Raw genomic sequence first — 19,420 nt, 5'->3', positions numbered from 1 at the left:
ACATTCTTGATCCGTTGATGTGTTGTTGTGGCCATTCAGGTATGACCCCTCTGTCCTTTAGCTAGACTGGGGGTCGGCAACCCGCGGCTCCGGAGCCACATGTGGCTCTTTTACGTCTGTGCTGCGGCTCCCTGTTGCTTTGGGAAATAATTGGTTGTGGCGACCCTTTTCCTGGCACATCCGAACCGACTCACAATTAGATAGCCTACGGGGGTTTGCGAGCACAGAGCTTTGGAGCCTCTGCACCACGGGGGGGCAGGTTGAGGGAGGCTTAAAAGTGAGGCTGAAGATTTCGAATAAAGTTTTTTCCTTCGACTGCAGTTACCGACTCCGTGTCGTAATTTTAGCGCTGCGTGTAGCACACCGCTACATGGTCAGTATTTAATTAAAATGTATTTTATGTTAGTTTGTTAGTTTTTGAAATGTAATTCTAAATTTGAAGATAATGGTGATCTTGTACAATCTAAATAAGACGTTGTGGCGACCCATTTCCTGACACATCCGAACCGGCTCACAATTAGCCAGCGTTCAGGCTAAGGGAGATAGCCTACGGGGGTTTGTGAGTATGTGTCTTTTGCAGCATCCACGCCCATGGGGGGCGGGTTGAGGGAGGCTTAAAAGCAAGGCTGTTTAGTTCGAATAAAGCTATCTTTGACTGCAGTTTACTGACTGCGTGTAGCACACCGCTACAACGTGTTTTTATCGCTGGCTGTCCAGAGGGGAGGTGCTGAAACGCTTTGTCGCGTGTCTGGAAGAAGTGAAAACTTTCCTGGGCAGCAAAGGGCTCAACTTTCCTGAGCTGGAACAGCCAGAGTGGCTGGAAAGGCTACACTTCATGGTAGACATGACAGCGCACCTGAACACGCTGAACACAACTCTTCAACGGGGTAAGGACGTACAGCCCTGCACATGTTGGAGGATGTTTTGGCATTCGAGCGCAAGTTGACGTTGCTTGCCAGAGATTTACAGAAAGGCACATTGTCTCACTTCCCCAATTTGAGAGAGTTCAAACAAGGTCACGACATGATAAATTCGGAGTATTTACATTCTGCAATCATCGCAATGCAAACATCGTTTGGGAAACGCTTCTGTGAGTTCAGAGAGGAAAAAAACACATTATCCTTCCCGGTCACTCCCCTAAGCATCGATCCATCCCTACTGAATACGACTGCATTGTCAGGTGTGAGTCAACCTGAACAAGTATGATAAATATTTTAATTGCCTATTATTTTACGTATATTCATATGTTTTCATTGTTCAGTGAAATAGTCCTTTCATTTTTCAGGTTGACAGCTGGCTGACGTTATTTTTGGTTTGCTGCTGGTGGCAAATTTAAGTTTGGCGTTTTTCATAAATACAAGAAGGACTCAAATAGACGTTGAGTATTTTACTTAAAAGTAACCTTCAACCTAACGTCTTTTTTTCGGAGTTCAAAATGTTTTTGTTGCATGCAGAAATGTAATTTCGTTTTCTCTGCAGGAGTTCATCAATTTCATAAATGCAACACATTATAGTTTGTTTATACATAGCATAAAGGCAAAACAAAACGTTGTATGTAGTGTTATTTCATTTTAAATGTCAAACGGGTTTTGCGGCTCCCAGTGTTTTCTTTTCTGTGGGAAACGGGTTCAAGTGGCTCTTTCAGTGGTAAAGGTTGCTGACCCCTGAGCTAGACCGTTCTTCTATGGTGGACTCGTCACCCAGGCAAGGGTGGACACACACACAAGCCCCCACCGGCCTCGCTATAAACACTGTGAGTTAAAATTGACCGATCCTTCGTTCGGTCTCCAATGACCCACACTTTTCTTGTGGATTCCAACACTTAAGCAGTGCTCACTAGTGCGTCTCTTGGTGCGTCTGAGGGGTGTCTCCCCAGACCTCACTTTTATCCCTACTCACGGGGTCTCAGGTGTCAATCAGTTTTGAATGGCTTAGCCCATCAAACCAGCCCACTCCGGCTGTCCACTGAGGAATTTTAATGAACAGAATAGTACCAAGTAAACAGCCCTATCCAGAGCTGTGAGTCTTACAGGAGTCATAGTATGGTCTCTGTCCTCCGGTGTTATCTCACCCTTGTCTGAAGCAAATGTTCCAGTCCCAGTATGTTTTGTTCCATCTCTTTCTCTCTCATTAACAGCCTGGCAACAGTAACGGTTTGTAATTCTCCCAGGGGAGGGGGACATGGCAACCTTGCACCCTTCTACCCATCAGAGCTGTTCATCTTTCGTAACACCACACTGACCCCTTGGGTGGAAACAGGGGTCACTGGTGACTCAGCCCTCCTCAGGTCCACCACCAGCCTCTTAGTCTTTTTCACATTAAGCTGCAGATGATTCTGCTCACATCAGAGAGGTTAGAGAGACTGGGCTGGAATTAAGGAGATTGAGAGGGGATCTGATTGCAACATATAAGATTATTAAGGAATTGGACAAGATAGAGGCAGGAAATATGTTCCAGATGCTGGGAGAGTCCAGTACCAGAGGGCATGGTTTGAGAATAAGGGGTAGGTCATTTAGGACCGAGTTAAGGAAAAACTTCTTCTCCCAGAGAGTTGTGGGGGTCTGGAATGCACTGCCTCAGAAGGCAGTGGAGGCCAATCCTCTGGATGCTTTCAAGAAGGAGCTAGATAGGTATCTTATGGATAGGAGAATCAAGGGATATGGGGACAAGGCAGGAACCGGGTATTGATAGTAGATGATCAGCCATGATCTCAGAAGGGCCGAATGGTCTACTTCTGCACCTATTGTCTATTGTCTATCATGTGACAAAGTTTCCCATCGTAGCCCTGTAATCAGCCTCATCTCCCTTGCTGATGCATCCAACTATGGCAGAGTCATCAGAAAACTTCTGAAGATGGCAAGACTCTGTGCAGTAGTTGAAGTCCGAGGTGTAGATGGTGAAGAGAAAGGGAGACAGGACAGTCCCCTGTGAAGCCCCAGTGCTGCTGATCACTCTGTCTGACACACAGTGTTGCAAACGCATGTACTGTGGTCTGCTAGTCAGGTAATCAATACAATTATTACCAAGCAACACAGTGGTTTAACTATTGGGTTTTGGGTTTTTGATCCTCACAGCAACCCGGCACGGTGGAGAGCGCACTCGATAGTGGTCTGTCACTGGATCGAACTCAGGAAGGAGTTCCCGAGCCCGGCGCTTAAACATATGTTCTTAAGTGTTTTGTATGCATAGAAAGATAAAATATATACCATATACTAAGACAAATGTTTGACTAACTGACGCTAAATAATACCGGATGTACCTGTTCCGACTTGCTGAGTAAGAGAACTTCTGATCCACGATAACCCACGCACATCCTCCCATATACTTTAAATCATCTCTAGATTACTTATAATACCTTATACAATGTAAATGCCATGTAAATAGTTGTGATACTGCATTGTTTAGGGAATAATGACAAGAAAAAAAAGTCTGTACATGCTTGAACAACAAGTGCTGGAAGAGCACTTCTGGGTTTTCGTGATTCGCGGTTGGTGGAATTCACGGATAAGGAGGGCCAACTGTATACATCCTGAAATGCTTTTTCTTTGCAACCATCCATGAAAACAGAGGAGTGCCCCAAAGAATGAATGACAGTTAAATGTTAGAACCCCTAAGTCCCCCCCAGCTCCCCTCCTTCCCACACGTAAGCGGCAGCAAGCAACAATCCCCCTTTTCCCCACCAGCAAAAAAAAGCATCAGCACCTGCCACGGAGCACTCAAGGGATTGAGTTTTGCTCACAAAACTCTAAGCGAGGCCTCAACAGTGCTTTATAAAGTCTCAACATTACAATTTTGTTTTTATATTCCAGTCCTCTTGAAATGAATACGAACATCCTTACCACAGAATTAAACTGCAAATTAACCTTTAAGGACTCCCGAGTCCCTTTGCACCTTAGTTTTTAGTATTTTCTCTCTATTTAGAAAATAGTCAACCATTTCATTTATTCGACCAAAGAGCATGACCAGACACTTCCTGACTCTGTACTCCATCTGCCACCTCTTTGCCCATTCTCCTAATCTGTCTGAATCCTTAGACCATAAGACCATAAGACATAGGACCAGAACTAGCCCATTCAGCCCTCTCCATCATTTCATCATGATTGATCCTGGATCCTATTCAACCCCGAACACCTGCCCTCTCACCATATCCCTTGATACCCTGACCAATCAGGAATCTATCAACTTCGCTTTGAATATGCGGACAGTCTGTGCCAGAACATTCTGTGCCATCACAACAGTCTGTGCCAGAACAGACACAACAGTCAGGTGGCACAGACCACGACAGTCTGTGCCAGAACATTCCACAGATTCACCACTCTTTGGCTAAAAAAATTCCTTCTGTTCCAAATGGGTCACCCCTCAATTCTGATGCTGTCCCCTCTAGTTCTGGATTCCCCCATCAAAGAAAGTATCCTCTCTACATTCATCTTATCTAGTCCTTTCAACATTCAGTAGGTTTCAATGATATTCCCTTGCATTCTTCTAAATTCCAGTGAGTACAGGCCCAAAGCTGCCAAATGCTACTCATATGTTAACCCCTTCATTCCGGCAATCATCCTTATGAACCTCCTCTGAACTCTCTCCAGTGATAACACATCCTTTCTGAGATAAGAGACCCAAAACAGTTGACAATACTCCAAGTGTGGCCTGACAAGTATCTTATAAAGCTTCAGCATTGGTTCCTTGTTTGTGTATTCTATTCCCCTTGAAATAAATGCCAACATTACATTTGCCTTCTTTACCACAGACTCAACCTGTAAATTAACCTTCTGGGAGTTTTGTATGAGGATTCCTAAGTTCCTTTGCACCTCTGATTTTTGAACTTTCTCACCATTTACATAATAGTCCACACTATTGTTCCTTTTACCAAAATGCATTATCATCCATTTCCCAAAACTGTGCTCCATCTGCCACTTTTTTTAGACCACAAGACCATAAGACAAAGGAGCAGAAGTTGGCCATTTGGCCCATCAAGTCTACTCCTCCATTTTATCATGAGCCAATATATTCTCCCATTTAGTCCCACTCCGCCACCTTCTCACCATAACCTTTGATGCCCTGGCTACTCAGATACCTATCAATCTCTGCCTTAAATACACCCAATGACTTGACCTCCACAACAAATTCCACACATTCACCACCCTCTGGCTAAAAAAATTCCTTCGCATCTCTGTTCTGAATGGGTGCCCTTCAATCCTTAAGTCATGCCTTCTTCTACTAGACTCCCCCACCATGGGAATTCTTCCAATTTGTCTGCAATCACATTGCTTCCTCAACACCATCTATCCCCTCACCTATCTTCATATCATCTACAAACTTTGCCACAAAGCCATCAATTCCATTATCTAAATCACTGACAAACAATGTGAAAAGTAGTAGTCCCTATACTGACCCCTAAGGAACACCACTAGTTACTGGAGGTCAACCAGAAAATGCCCCTTTATTCCCACCCGCTGCCTCCTGACTGTCAGCAATTTCTCTATCCCTGCCAGTATCTTTCCTGTAACACCAGAGGATTTTATTTTGTTAAGCAGCCTCATGTGAGGCAATTTATCTAATGGCTTCTAAAAATCCAAGTAAATGACATCCACTGCTTCTCCTTTGTCCACCGTGCTTGTTACTTCACAAAGAATTCTAACAGATTACTCAGGCAAGATTTCCCTTTACAAAAACCATGCTGATTTGACTTACTTTATCATTAGTCTCCAAGTACCTCAAAAACTCATCCTTAATAGTAGACTCCAACACTTTCCCAACCACCGAGGTTAGGTGGCCGATAATTTCCTTTCTTTTGCCTTCTTCCCTTCTTAAAGTTTGGAGTGACATTTGCAATCTTCCAGTCCTCAGGGATCATGCCAGAATCAGGTGATTAGAAACATAGAAAACCTACAGCACAATACAGGCCTTTCGGCCCACAAGGCTGTGTCAAACATGTCCCTACCTTAGAACTACCCAGACTTTGCCCATAGCCCTCTTTTTTCTAAGCTCCAAGTAGCCATCCAGGAGTCTCTTAAAAGATCCTATTGTTTCCACCTCCACTACCACCGCCGGCAGCCCATTCCACGTACTTACCACTCTCTGCGTAAAAAACTTACCCCTGACATCTCCTCTGTACCTACTTACAAGCGCCTTAAAACTATGCTGTCTCGTGCTGGCCATTTTAGCCCTGCGGAAAAGCCTTGGACTATCCACATGATCAATGCCTCTCATTATTTTGTACACCTCTATCAGGTCACCTTTCATCCTCCGTCTCTCCAAGGAGAAAAGGCTGAGTTCACTCAACCTATTCTCATAAGGAATTCTCCCCAATCCAGGTAACATCCTTGTAAATTTCCTCTGCACCCTTTGTATGGTTTCCATGTCCTTCCTGTAGTGAGGCAACCAGAACTGAGCACAGTACTCCAAGTGGGGTCTGATAAGGGTCCTATATAGCTGCAACATTACCTCTCGGCTCTTAAACTCAATCTGATGATTGATGAATGCCAATGCACCATATGCCTTCTTAACCATAGAGTCAACCTGTGTAGTAGATTTGAGTGTCCTATGGACTCAGACCCTAAGATCCCTCTGCCAAGAGTCTTACCATTAATACTATATTCTGTCATCATATTTGAGCTACCAAAATGAACAACCTCACATTATCTGGTTTGAACTCCATCTGCCACTTCTCAGCCCAGTTTTGCATCCTATCAATGCTCTGTTGTAACCTCTGACAGCTCTCTACACCATCCACAACACCCCCAACCTTTGTGTCATCGGCAAATTTACTAACCCATTCCTCCACTTCCAAATCACAAAGATTAGGGGTCCCAGAAGAAATCCCTGAGACACACCACTGGTCACCGGCCTCCATGCAGAATATGACCCATCTACAACCACACTTTGCCCTCTGTGGGCAAGCCAGTTCTGGATCCACAAAGCAATGTCCTCTTGGATCCTATGTCTCCTTCTTTTCTCAATAAGCTTTACATGGGGTACCTTTTCAAATGCCTTGCTAAACTCCATATACAGTACATCTATGGGTCCACCTTTATCAATGCGTTTAGTCACATTCTCAAAAAATCCAACCTGGCTCATAAGGTACGACCTGCCTTTGCCAAAGCCATGCTGACTATTCCTAAACATACTATGCCTCTCCAAATATTCATAAATCCTGCCACACAGGATCTTATCCATCAACTTGCCAACCACTGAAGTAAGACTCACTGGCCTATAATTTCCTGGGCTATCCCTACTCCCTTTCTTGAATGAGAGAACAACATCCACAACCCTCCAATCCTCTGGAACCTGTCCCATCCTCATTGATGATGCAAAGATCATTGCCAGAGGCTCAGCAATCTCTTCCCTCACTTCCCACAGTAGTCTGGGGTACATCCTGTTCATTCCCGGTGACTTATCCAGCTTGATGCTTTCCAAAAGCTCCAGAACATCCTCTTCCTTAATATCTACATGCTCAAGCTTTTCAGTCCACTGCAAGTCATCCCTACAGTTGCCAAGATCCTTTTCCACAGTGAATACTGAAGCAAAGTATTCATTAAATACCTCTGGTATCTTCTTCAGTTCCATATACGCTTTCCCACTGTCACACTTGATTGGTCCTATTCTCTCATGTCTTATCCTCTTGCTCTTCACGTACTAGTAGAACGCCTTGGGGTTTTCCTTAATTCTGTTCACCAATGCTTTCTCATGACCCCTTCTGGCTCTCATTATTTCATTGTTAATCTCCTTCCTGCTAGCCTTATAATTTTCTAGATTCCTATCATTACCTAGTTTTTTGAACCTTTTGTAAGTGCTTCTTTTCTTCTTGAGTAGATTTACAACGGATCTTGTACCCTACCATCCTTTCCATGTCTCATTGGAATGTACCTACTCAGAACCCCACGCAAATATCCCCTGAATATTTGCCACATTTCTTCCGTATGTTTCCCTGAGAACATTGGTTTCCAATTTATGCTTCCAAGTTCCTGCCTGATAGCCTAATATTTCCCCTTACTCCAATTAAACGTTTCCCTAACTTGTCTGTTCCTATCCCTCTCCAATGCTATGGTAAAGGAGATAGAATTCTGATCACTATCTCCAAAATGCTCTCCAAATGAAAGACCTGACAGCTGACCAAGTTGATTTCCTAATACCAGGTCAAGTACAGCCTCTCCTCTTGTAGGCTTATCTGCATATTGTGTCAAGAAACCTTCCTGAACATACCTAACAAACTCTACCCCATCTAAACCCCTCACTCTCGGGAGATGCTAATCAATATATTGATTGGCATCTCAATACAGAACCATGGCTGGCACCAGGACAGGAATGGATTCTCAATATACCTAGTTTTCAGTGTTTTAAAAGGGATAGAAAGCGGGGAAAAAGGGGAGGACGGCTGGCATTACTGGTCAGGGATACTATTACAGCTACAGAAAGGGTGGGTAATGTAGCAGGATCCTCTTTTGAGTCAGTATGGGTGGAAGTCATGAACAGGAAGGGAGCAGTTACTCTACTGGGAGTATTCTATAGGCCCCCTGGTAGCAGCAGAGATACCAAGGAGCAGATTGGGAGGCAGATTTTGGAAAGGTGCAAAAATAACAGGGTTGTTATGATGGGTGATTTTAACTTCTCTAATATTGATTAGCACGTGATTAGTTCCTATGGTTTAAACAGGGCAGAGTTTGTTAAGTGTTTCCAGGACGGATTCCTGTCACAGTATGTTGACAGGCTGTCTGGGGGAATGCCATACTAGATCTAGTATTAGGTTCAGGTCACAGATCTCTCAGTGGGTGAGCATCTGGGGGACAGTGACCACCACTGCCTGGCCTTTTATCATTATCATGGAAAAGGATAGAATCAGAGAGAACAGGAAAATTTTTAATTGGGAAAGGGCAAATGATGAGGCTATAAGGCTAGAACTTGCGGGTGTGAATTGGGATGATGTTTTTGCAGGAAAACGTACTATGGACATATGGTCGATGTTTAGTGATCTCTCGCAGGATGTTAGGGATAAATTTGTCCCAGTGAGGAAGATAAAGAATGATAGGGTGAAGGAACCATGGGTGACAAGTGAGGTGGAAAATCTAATCGGGTGGAAGAAGGCAGCATACATGAGGTTTAGGAAGCAAGGATCCGATGGGTCTATTGAGGAATATATGAGAGTACAGTCCCAGGTGACTCAATCTCTCCTCATAAGTTAAGCCCTTCATCCCTGGAATGAACCTGGTGAACCTCCTCTGCACTGCCTCCTAAGCCAGTATATCCTTCCTCCAGTAAGGAGACCAGAACTGCACACAGTACTCCAGGTGCAGCCTCACCAGTACCCTGGATATTTGCAGCAATGAAGGCCAACATTCCGTTTGCTTTCTTAATAACCAGTTGTACTTTCAAGCCAACTTTTTGTGATTCATGAACAAGCACTCTCAGGTCCCTCTGCACAACAGCATGCTGCAATCTTTCACAATTTAAATAATAATCTGCTTTTCTATTATCAAGTCAAGTCAAGTCACTTTTTATTGTCATTTCAACCATAACTGCTGGTACAATACACAGTAACTGACCTCACTATCCGCTGCAGGGCCCTGCGATCCGAGATGGTGCAATTTCCGAACCAGACAGTGATGCAGCTGCTCAGGATGCTTTCAATACAAACTCTGTAGAATGTGGTGAGGATGGGAGGTGGGAGATGGACTTCCCTCAGCCTTCGCAGAAAGTTGAGACGCTGCTGGGCTTTCTTTGCTATGGAGCTGGTGTTGAGGGACCAGGTGAGATTCTAAAGTGGATGATCTCGCATTTCCCAACATTGTATTCCATCTGCCAGATCTTGGCCCACTCACTTAACCTATCTATATCCCTCAGCAGACTCTCCACATCCTCTGTACGATCTGCTTTTCCACTCAGTTTAGTGTCATCAGCAAATTTTGCTACACTATACTCAGTCCCCTCTTCCAAATTAACAATGTGAATGTTAAATAGCTGCAGGCCCAGCATCCACCCCTGCGGCACCCCACTCACCACTGACTGCCAAAAGAAGAAACACCCATTTATACCAACTCTCTGCCTTCTATCGGTTAACCAATCCACTATTCATGCCATTACACTTCCTCCGGCTCCATGCATCTGTATCTTATTTATAAGTCTCTTGTGCTTGCGCAGTCATGTCCCGTTCAAACTGTTGAAAAAATAACCGTCACCTTTTAAACTCTGCTCACTTTTAAACTCTTCCCACTGTTCTCACTGGTTGACCTCAAACCGCTGACAAAATAACCCTAAAACCGCCGAAAGATCATGACCAATGCATCTATTATCTCTTCAGCAACCTCTCTTAGGACTCTGGGATGTAGTCCATCTGGTCCATCTGGTGACTGATCCACCTTGAGACCTTTCAGTTTGCCTAGCACTTTTTCCTTTGTAATAGCAATGGCCCTCACTCCTGCTCCCTGACTCTCATGAACATCTGGCACATTGCTAGTGTCTTCCACAATGAAGCCCCAGAGTACCCATTAAGTTCATCTGCCATTTCATTGTCCCCCATTGTTACCCCACTAGCATAATTTTCCAGTGGCCCAATATCAGCTCTCGCCTCCCTTTTGCTCTTTACATCACTGAAAAAAAAAACCTTTTAGAATCCTGGTTTATACTATTGGCTAGCTTGTCCTCATATTTCATCTTTTTCCCTTATAGCATTTTAGTTGCCTTTTGTTGGATTTTAAAAGCTTCCCAATCATCCAACTTCCCACTCACTTTTGCTACCTGATATGCCCTTCGCTTGGCTTTTATACAGTCCTTAACTTCCCTTGTCAGCCATGGCTGACTAGCCCAGCCATTTGAGAACTACTTCCTCTGTGGGACTTAGCTGTCCAAAATTGGAAAGTATTCTGCCTGGAGGTCGGTGACTAGTGGAGTGCCGCAGGGATCTGTCCTGGGACCCCTGCTATTTGTGATTTTTATAAATGACCTGGATGTAGAGGCGGAAGGATGAGTAAGTTTGCGGATGACACGAAGATTGGAGGAGTTGTGGATGGAGCTGTAGGTTGTTGAAGGTTACAAGAGGATATAGACAGGCTGCAGATTTGGGCAGAAAAATGGCAGATGGAGCTCAATCCGGACAAGTGTGAGGTGATGAATTTTGGAAGGACAAACCAGAGGACTGAGTACAGGATTAAGGGTCAGTTACTTAAGAGTGTGAATGAACAAAGGGACCTTGGGGTTCAAATCCATACATCCGTCAAGGTCGCTGCACAGGTTGATAGGGTAGTTAAGAAGGCCTATGGGATGCTAGGCTTCATAAACAGAGGGATTGAGTTCAAGAGTAGAGAGGTCATGTTGCAACTCTACAAATCTCTGGTGAGACCACACTTAGAGTGTTGTGTTCAATTCTGGTCACCTCATTATCGGAAGGATGTGGAAGCTATGGAGAGGGTGCAGAGGAGATTTACCAGGATGTTGCCTGGTTTGGAGAACAAGTCATATGAAGCAAGGTTAGCAAAGCTGGGACTTTTCTCTTTGAAGCGTAGAAGAATGAGAGGGGACTTGATAGAGGTCTACAAGATTATGAGAAGCATAGATAGGGTGGATAGTCAGTACCTGTTTCCCAGGGCACCAAGAGCAAACACCAGAGGCCATATGTACAAAATTAAGGAAGTTTAGGGGAGACATCAGGGGTAAGTTTTTTACACAGAGGGTTGTGAGTGCCTGGAATGACTTGCCAGGGATGGTGGTGGAGGCTAAATCATTAGAGGTATTTAAGAGCCTCTTGGACAGGCACATGGATGAAAGAAAAATGGAGGGTTATGCGGTAGTGTGAGTTTAGTACTTTTTTAAAGGATTATATGGGTCAGCATAACATAGAGGGCTGAAGGGCCTGTACTACACTGTAGTGTTCTATGGGTCTATGGTTCTAGCTATCCTGTGCCTTCTGGAACCTCCCTACCTCTTCAGAACTACCTGCCTCTCCTCCTACCTTTGTATCATTTACAAACTTTGCAATAAAGCAAAATGTACAGTAATGTTAAAAACTTTATAAAACACTGGTGAGGCCTCACTTGTATTGTGAGTCAGTCTGGTCTCCTTATCTGAGAAAGGATGTGCTGAAACTGGAGAGGGTTCAAAGGAGGTTGACAAAAATGATTCCAGGATTGAAAGGCTTGTTATATGAAGAGCATTTGATGATTCTGGCCCTGTATTCACTAGAATTCAGAAGAATAAGGTGTGACCTAATTGAAATCTATCAAATGGTGAAAGGCTTTGACAGAGTGAATGTGGATAGGTTTTTTTCAATGTAGAAGAAAATTGGATCAATCATGATAAAATGGCGGAGCAGATTCGATAGGCTAAATGGCCTAATTATGCTCCTATATCTTATGGTCTTAAAGCCAACAATTCCATCATCTAATTCTTTGACATATTATGTAAAAAGAATCGGTCCCAACACAGACCCCTGTGGAACACCACAGCAGCCAACAAGCAAAAGCTCCCTTTATTCCCACTCTTTCCCTCCTGCCAATCAGCCACTACTAGAATCTTTCCTATAATACCACAAGCTCATAGCTTGTTAAGCAGCACTTTGACAAAGGCCTTCTGAAAATCCAGGTACAGATAAACTGATTATCCTTTGTCTATCCTGCTTGTTGTTTCTTCAAAGAATTCCAACAGATTTGTCAGGCAAGACTTCCCCTTGAGGAAACCATGCTGACATCAACCTATCTTATCACATGCCTCCAAGTAGCCTAAACCACATCCTTAACAATTGACTTACAACAACAACAACAATAATAATAATAATAATAATAATAATAGTAAGACAAGACCATAAGACAAAGGAGAAGAAGTCGGTCATTCGGCCCATCGAGTCTGCTCCACCATTTTATCATGAGCTGATCCATTCTCCCATTTAGTCCCACTCCCCCATCTTCTCACCATAACCTTTGATGCCCTGGCTACTCAGATACCTATAATCTCTGCCTAAATACACCCAATGACTTGACCTCCACTGCCGCCTGTGGCAACAAATTCCACAGATTCACCACCCTCTGGCTAAAAAGATTTCTCTGTTCTGAATGGGCACCCTTCAATCCTTAAGTCATGCCCTCTCGTACTAGACTCCCCCACCATGGGAAACATCTTTGCCAAATCCACTCTGTCCATGTCTTTCAACATTCAAAATGTTTCTATGAGGTCCCCCCTCATTCTTCTAAACTCCAAGGAGTACAGACCAAGAGCAATCAAACGTTCCTCATATGTTAACCCTTCATTCCCGGAATCATTCTAGAGAATCTTCTCTGAACCCTCTCCAATGTCAACACATCCTTTCTTAAATAATGAGCCCAAAACTGCACACAGTACTCCTACAAGTGCCTTATAGAGCCTCATCATCACATCCCTGCTCCTATATTCCTCTAGAAATGAATGCCAACATTGCATTCGGCTTCTTCACCACCGACTCAACCTGGAGGTTAACCTTAAGGGTATCCCAAGTCCCGTTGCATCTCAGAACTTTGAATTCTCTCCCCATTTAAATAATAGTCTGTCCGTTTATTGCTTCTACTGAAGAGCATGACCACACACTTTCCAACATTGTATTTCATTTGCCACTTCTTTGCCCATTCTCCCAATCTATCCAAGTCTCTCTGCAGACTCTCTGTTTCCTCAGCACTACTGGCCCCTCCACCTCCACCTTTGCATCATCAGCAAACTTAGCCACAAAGCCATCTATTCCATAACCCAAATTATTGATATACAACATAAAAAGAAGCAGCCTCAACACGGACCCCTTTGGAACACCACTGGTAACCGGCAGCCAACAAGAATAGGATCCCTTTATTCCCACTCTGTTTCCTGCCAATCAAACAAAGCTCTATCCATGTATGGAACTTACCTGTAATTCCATGGGCTCTTATCTTGTTTAGAAGCCTCATGTGCGGCACCTTGTCAAAGGACTTCTAAAAATCCAAATACACAACATCCACTGCATCTCCCTTGTCTAGACTACTTGTAATTTCCTGAAAAAAAATTGCAATAGGTTTGTCAGGCAGGATTTTCCTTTAAGGAAACCATACTGAGTTCTGCCTATCTTGTCAGATGCCTCCAGGTAGTCCATAACCTCATCCTTGACAATCGACTCCAACAACTTCCCAACCACCAATGTCAAGCTAACAGGTCTATAATTTCCTTTTTGCTTCCTTGCCCCCTTCTTAAATAGCAGAGTGACGTTTGCAATCTTCCACTCCTCCAGAACCATGCCAGAATCTATTGACTTTTGAAAGGTCATTGCTAATACCTCCGCAATCTCCACAGCTACTTCCTTCAGAACACGAGGGTGCATTCCATCTGGTCCAGGAGATTTATCTACCCTTAGACTATTCAGCTTCCTGAGTACTTTCTCTGTCGTAATTGAGATTGCTCACACTTCTCTTCCCTGACACCCTTGAGTGTTTGGTATACTGCTACTGTCTTCCTCAGTGAAGACTGATGCAAAATACTCGTTCAGTCCCTCCGCCATCTCCTTATCTCCCATTACAATTTCTCCAGCATCATTTCTATCGGTCCTATATCTACTCTCACCTGTCTTTCACTCTTTATATACTTGAAAAAGATTTTAGTATCCTCTTTGATATTATTTGTTAGCTTCCTTTCATAGTTCATCTTTTTCCTCTTAATGATCTTTAGTTTCCTTTTGTAAGCTTTAAAAAACTTCCCAATCCTCTGTCTTCCCACTATTTCTTGCTTCCTTGTATGCCCTCTCTTTGCTTTTACTGTGGCTTTGACTTCTCTTGTCAGCCACGGTTGCATTCTTTTTCCATTCAAAAATTTCTTCTTTTTTGGAATATATCTGTCTTGCACCTTCCTCACTTCTCACGTAAACTCCAGCCACTGCTGCTTTGCTGTCCTTCCTGCTAGTGTCTCTTTCAAGTCAACTTTGGCCAGTTCCTCTCTCATGCTACAGTAATTTCCTTTACTCCACTGAAATACCGACACATCGGATTTTGGCATCTCTTTCTCAAATTTCACAGTGAACTCGATCATGTTAAAGTCACTGCCTCCTTCACCTCAATCTCTCTAATCACCTCTGGTTTATTACACAATACCCGTTCGAGTACAGTTTCTTTGAATAATTTCTTTTCGGTATTCACTAAGGAGAAGGATGTTGAATTGTGTAAAGTAAGGGAAACAAGTAGGGAATTTATGGAAACTATGACGATTAAAGAGGAGGAAGTACTGGTGCTTTTAAGGAATATAAAAGTGGATAAATTTCTGGGTCCTGACAGGATATTCCCTAGGAACTTGAGGGAAGTTAGTGTAGAAATAGCAGGGGCTCTGACAGGAATATTTCAAATGTCATTAGAAATGGGACTGGTGCCGGAGGATTGGCATATTGCTCACGTGGTTCCATTGTTTAAGAAGGGTTCTAAGAGTAAACCTAGCAATTATAGGCCTGTCAGTTTGACGTCAGTGGTGGGTAAATTAATGAAAAGTATTCTTAGAGATGGTATATATAATTATCTGGATAGACATGATCTGTTTAGGAACAGTCAGCATGGATTTGTGCGTGGAAGGTCAAGTTTGACAAATCTTATTGAATTTTTTGAAGAGGTTACGAGGAAAGTTGACAAGGGTAAAGCAGTGGATGTTGTCTATATGGACTTCAGTAAGGCCTTTGACAAGGTTCTACACAGAAGGTTAGTTAGGAAGGTTCAATCGTTAGGTATTAATATTGAAGTAGTAAAACGGATTCAACAGTGGCTGGATGGGAGATGCCAGAGAGTAGTGGTGTATAACTGTTTGCCAGGTTGGCAGCCAGTGACTAGTGGTGTGCCTCAGGGATCTGTACTGGGTCTAGTGTTGTTTGTCATATACATTAATTATCTGGATGATGGGGTGGTATATTGGATTAGTAAATATGTAGATGATACTAAGATAGAAGGCATTGTGGATAATGAAGTAGGTTTTCAAAGCTTGCAGAGAGACTTAGGCCAGTTAGAAGAGTGGGCTGAACAATGGCAGATGGAGTTTAATGCTGATAAGTGTGAGCTGCTACATTTTGGTAGGAATAATCCAAATAGGACATACATGGTAAATGGTAGGGCATTGAAGAATGCAGTAGAACAGAGTGATCTAGGAATAATGGTGCATAGTTCCCTCAAGGTTAAATCTAATGTGGATAGAGTGGTGAAGAAAGCTTTTGATATATAAATCAGAGCATTGAGTATAGGAGTTGGGATGTAATGTTAAAATTGTACAAGGCATTGCTAAGACCGAATTTGGAGTATTGTGTACAGTTCTGGTCACCGAATTATAGGAAAGATATCAACAAAATAGAGAGAGTACAGTGAAGATTTACTAGAATGTTACCTGGGTTTCAGCACCCAAGTTACAGGAAAAGGTTGAACAAGTTAGGTCTTTATTCTTTGGAGCGTAGAAGGTTGAGGGTGGACTTGATAGAGGTATTTAAAATTATGAGGGGGATAGATAGAGTTGACGCGGATAGGTTTTTTCCATTGAGGTAAGGGAGATTCAAACAAGAGGACATGAGTTGAGAGTTAGGGGGCAAAAGTTTAAAGGTAACACGAGGGGGGATTTCTTTACTCAGAGAGTGGTAGCTGTGTGGAACGAGCTTCCAGTAGAAGTGGTAGAGGCAGGTTCAGTATTGTCATTTAAAGTAAAATTGGATAGGTATATGGACAGGAAAGGAATGGAGGGTTATGGGCTGAGTGCGGGCCAGTGGGACTAGGTGAGAGTAAGCATTCAGCACGGACTAGAAGGGCCAAGATGGCCTGTTTCCATCCCGTACCTGGCACCTGGGAGGCAACACACCATGCGGGTATCTCTATCAGGCTCACAGAATCTCCTGTCTGTTCCCCGACTATGGAATCCCCTTTGATTACCACATTCCTCCTCTCCCTCCTTCCCTCCTGCACAACAGTGCCAGGCTCAGTGCCAGAGACCCAGTCACCATAGCCATCCCCTGTCAGGTCATTCCCCTCAACAGCATCCAAAATGATATACTTGTTGCTGAGGGGGGCAGCCACCGGGGTGCTCTCCACTATCCAAGCATTTCCCTTCCCCCTCCTGACAGTCACCCAGTTTTCTGACCCCTGTAGCTTAGGGATGACTACCTCGCTGTAGCTCCTGTCTATCACCTCTTCACTTTCCCTAATAAGCAGTAGGTCATCAAGCTGCAGCTCCAGATCTCTAATACGGTGTCCGAGGAGCTGCATCTCAGTGCACCTGGTACAGACGTGACCATCAGGGAGGCTGGAGGTCTCCCAGGATTCCCACATCTGACACCCTGAACAAAGCACTAACCCTGCAGACATGCTACCTAATTCTACAGGAATGAAACAAGGAAAAATAAGTCTACTCACCCACTTACCGTGCCAAACACACAAACTTTTTAAACCGTTATTTCGTACCATTAGCTGTGTGAGCTCTGCTGTTCGTCTGTCTGTCCAGGCTGATTTCCCAAGGGGAAAACAAGAGTTGGTGCCTCGCTCTCACCTCTACCCGTTACTGCCTAAGCCTGTTGAGCCAAAGCCCTAAACTCTGCTGCCACTCACTCCGCTGCCCGCTGTATAGGGTGGTCTTCTTTTTAAATTCTCTGCGCTGTCCTGTCTATGTCACGCGCCTGCGCAGTCTCGCCCTTCTTGTACTCAAAGTTAAAAAAAAAAAACTGCCTTCCTTCAGAATTTAGCTCTCACTTCGCCCTTTCTGTCCGGGTCCAAAAAACAACCGTTGGAAATCCCCTTTCTTTTTAAACTCTCTGCGCTATCCTGTCTACGTCACACACCTGCGCACTCTCACCCTTCCTGTACTCGAAGTAGTTTTGAAAATTTTAAAATAATAGTACTTTATTGATCCAGAGTTGGAAATTCTTTACCAGTCTTTAACAAACTAATCATAATGGGACACATCAGCACCAGTTCATTTTGGCCCTATTAAGTAGCTGCCCAATTAGTTGAAATTTCATGGAAATAGTTAGAAGGTATAAAAAAGACAAGCTAACATTTAGCTGCATAATGATTTATGCATTTAAATGAAATAAATAACAAATTAGAACACTACAAATACCTCTATAGTACTATAAAACTGTGTATTAGTTCTGAATTGTTATCAAAGACAGCAAATAAACTAAGTTAGCCTGGACCTACTGCAGTTAATAGATTGCTTTCATACAATACTTTAGACAATTGCATTCTCTAATTCCTCAATTTTCATTGCAATATTTGAGGTGATTAAGTTGTTGAAGTAATGTAATTGTTTCAGTTTCAATCCTGACCATTTCTGACACCTCCAAGCCTGAATGAGCAAAGCAAATCTGAACTATCTTTCTGCTTATTTCTTGTCGATTATTGGTGATATTTGAACACAAACACATGCAATAATTGATGCTATTTAATAACTGATCACTCTAAGCATGGTGTAATGTTGAAGGACGATGCAAGCACATGGAGCTGACACTAGTTAGAAACTGCTTGGCTATAGTCTCCTGCCCTAATTAAGTGGCGTAGTGTCCCAAATAAACAAAGGAATCCTGGCTATTTTCTCAATTCATTTTTTTCCTTTAAGATAGTGAGTATAGGAATGCAATAGTGAGTATAGGAACAGAGTGAGGTGGAGGATAAATATGTGGCTAAGGGATTGGAGCAGGGGGCAGGGATTCAGATTTCTGGATCATTGGGACCTCTTTTCAGGCAGGCATGACCTGTACAAAAAGGGCGGATTGCACTTGAATCCAAGGGGGACCAATATCCTGGCGGGAAGGTTTGAAAGGGCGACTGAGGAGGGTTCTAACTAGAATTGCTGGGGGTGGGAACCGAACTGAAGAGGTGGAGGAAGGGGTGGTTAGCTCACTAATAGAGAAAGCTTGGAAACAGTGTGAGAGGGAGGATAGGCAGGTGACAAAGAAGGGATGCGCTCAGACTGATGATTTGAGATGTGTCTATTTTAATGCAAGAAGCATCATGAACAAAACGGATGAGCTTAGAGTGTGGATCAGTACTTGGAGCTGTGATGTTGTGGCCATTACAGAGACTTAGATGGCTCAGGGGTAGGAATGGTTCCTTAGAGTGCCAGGCTTTAGATGTTTCAGCAAGGACAAGGAGGGAGGCAAAAGAGGTGGGAGAGTGGCGCTGCTGATCAGAGATAGTGTCAGAGCTGCAGAAAGGGAGGAAGTCATGGAGGTATTGTCTATTGAGTCTCTGTGGGTGGAAGTTAGAAACAGGAAGGGGTCAATAATTCTACTGGGTGTTTTTTTATAGACCGCTCAATAGTAACAAGGACATCGAGAAGCAAATAGAAACATAGACAACCTACAGCACAATACAGGCCCTTCGGCCCACAAAGTTGCGCTGAACATGTCCCTACCTTAGAAATTACTAGGCTTACCCACAGCCCTTTATTTTTCTAAGCTCCATGTACCTATCCAAAAGTCTCTTAAAAGACC

At 43.5% G+C, this 19,420-nt stretch overlaps 1 protein-coding gene across 1 annotated transcript in view; it reads right to left on the bottom strand.

Annotated features, from left to right (window-relative positions):
* Positions 1–19,420, bottom strand: part of fer1l4 (fer-1 like family member 4) — a 397,456-nt gene that overhangs the window by 375,201 nt on the left and 2,835 nt on the right. Inside the window, exon 2 of the mRNA XM_059981120.1 lies at positions 13,856–13,979. Within this exon, the coding sequence (XP_059837103.1) occupies positions 13,856–13,895 (40 nt within the window). The 5' untranslated portion in view covers positions 13,896–13,979. The remainder of the gene's footprint in view (positions 1–13,855; positions 13,980–19,420) is intronic.

Source organism: Hypanus sabinus, chromosome 9 (assembly GCF_030144855.1).
Source record: "Hypanus sabinus isolate sHypSab1 chromosome 9, sHypSab1.hap1, whole genome shotgun sequence".
In the NCBI taxonomy this organism is placed as follows: Eukaryota; Metazoa; Chordata; class Chondrichthyes; order Myliobatiformes; family Dasyatidae; genus Hypanus; species Hypanus sabinus.
The sequence above is the reverse complement of the archived record's forward strand: the minus strand, read 5'-3'. Positions and strand labels throughout refer to the sequence as shown.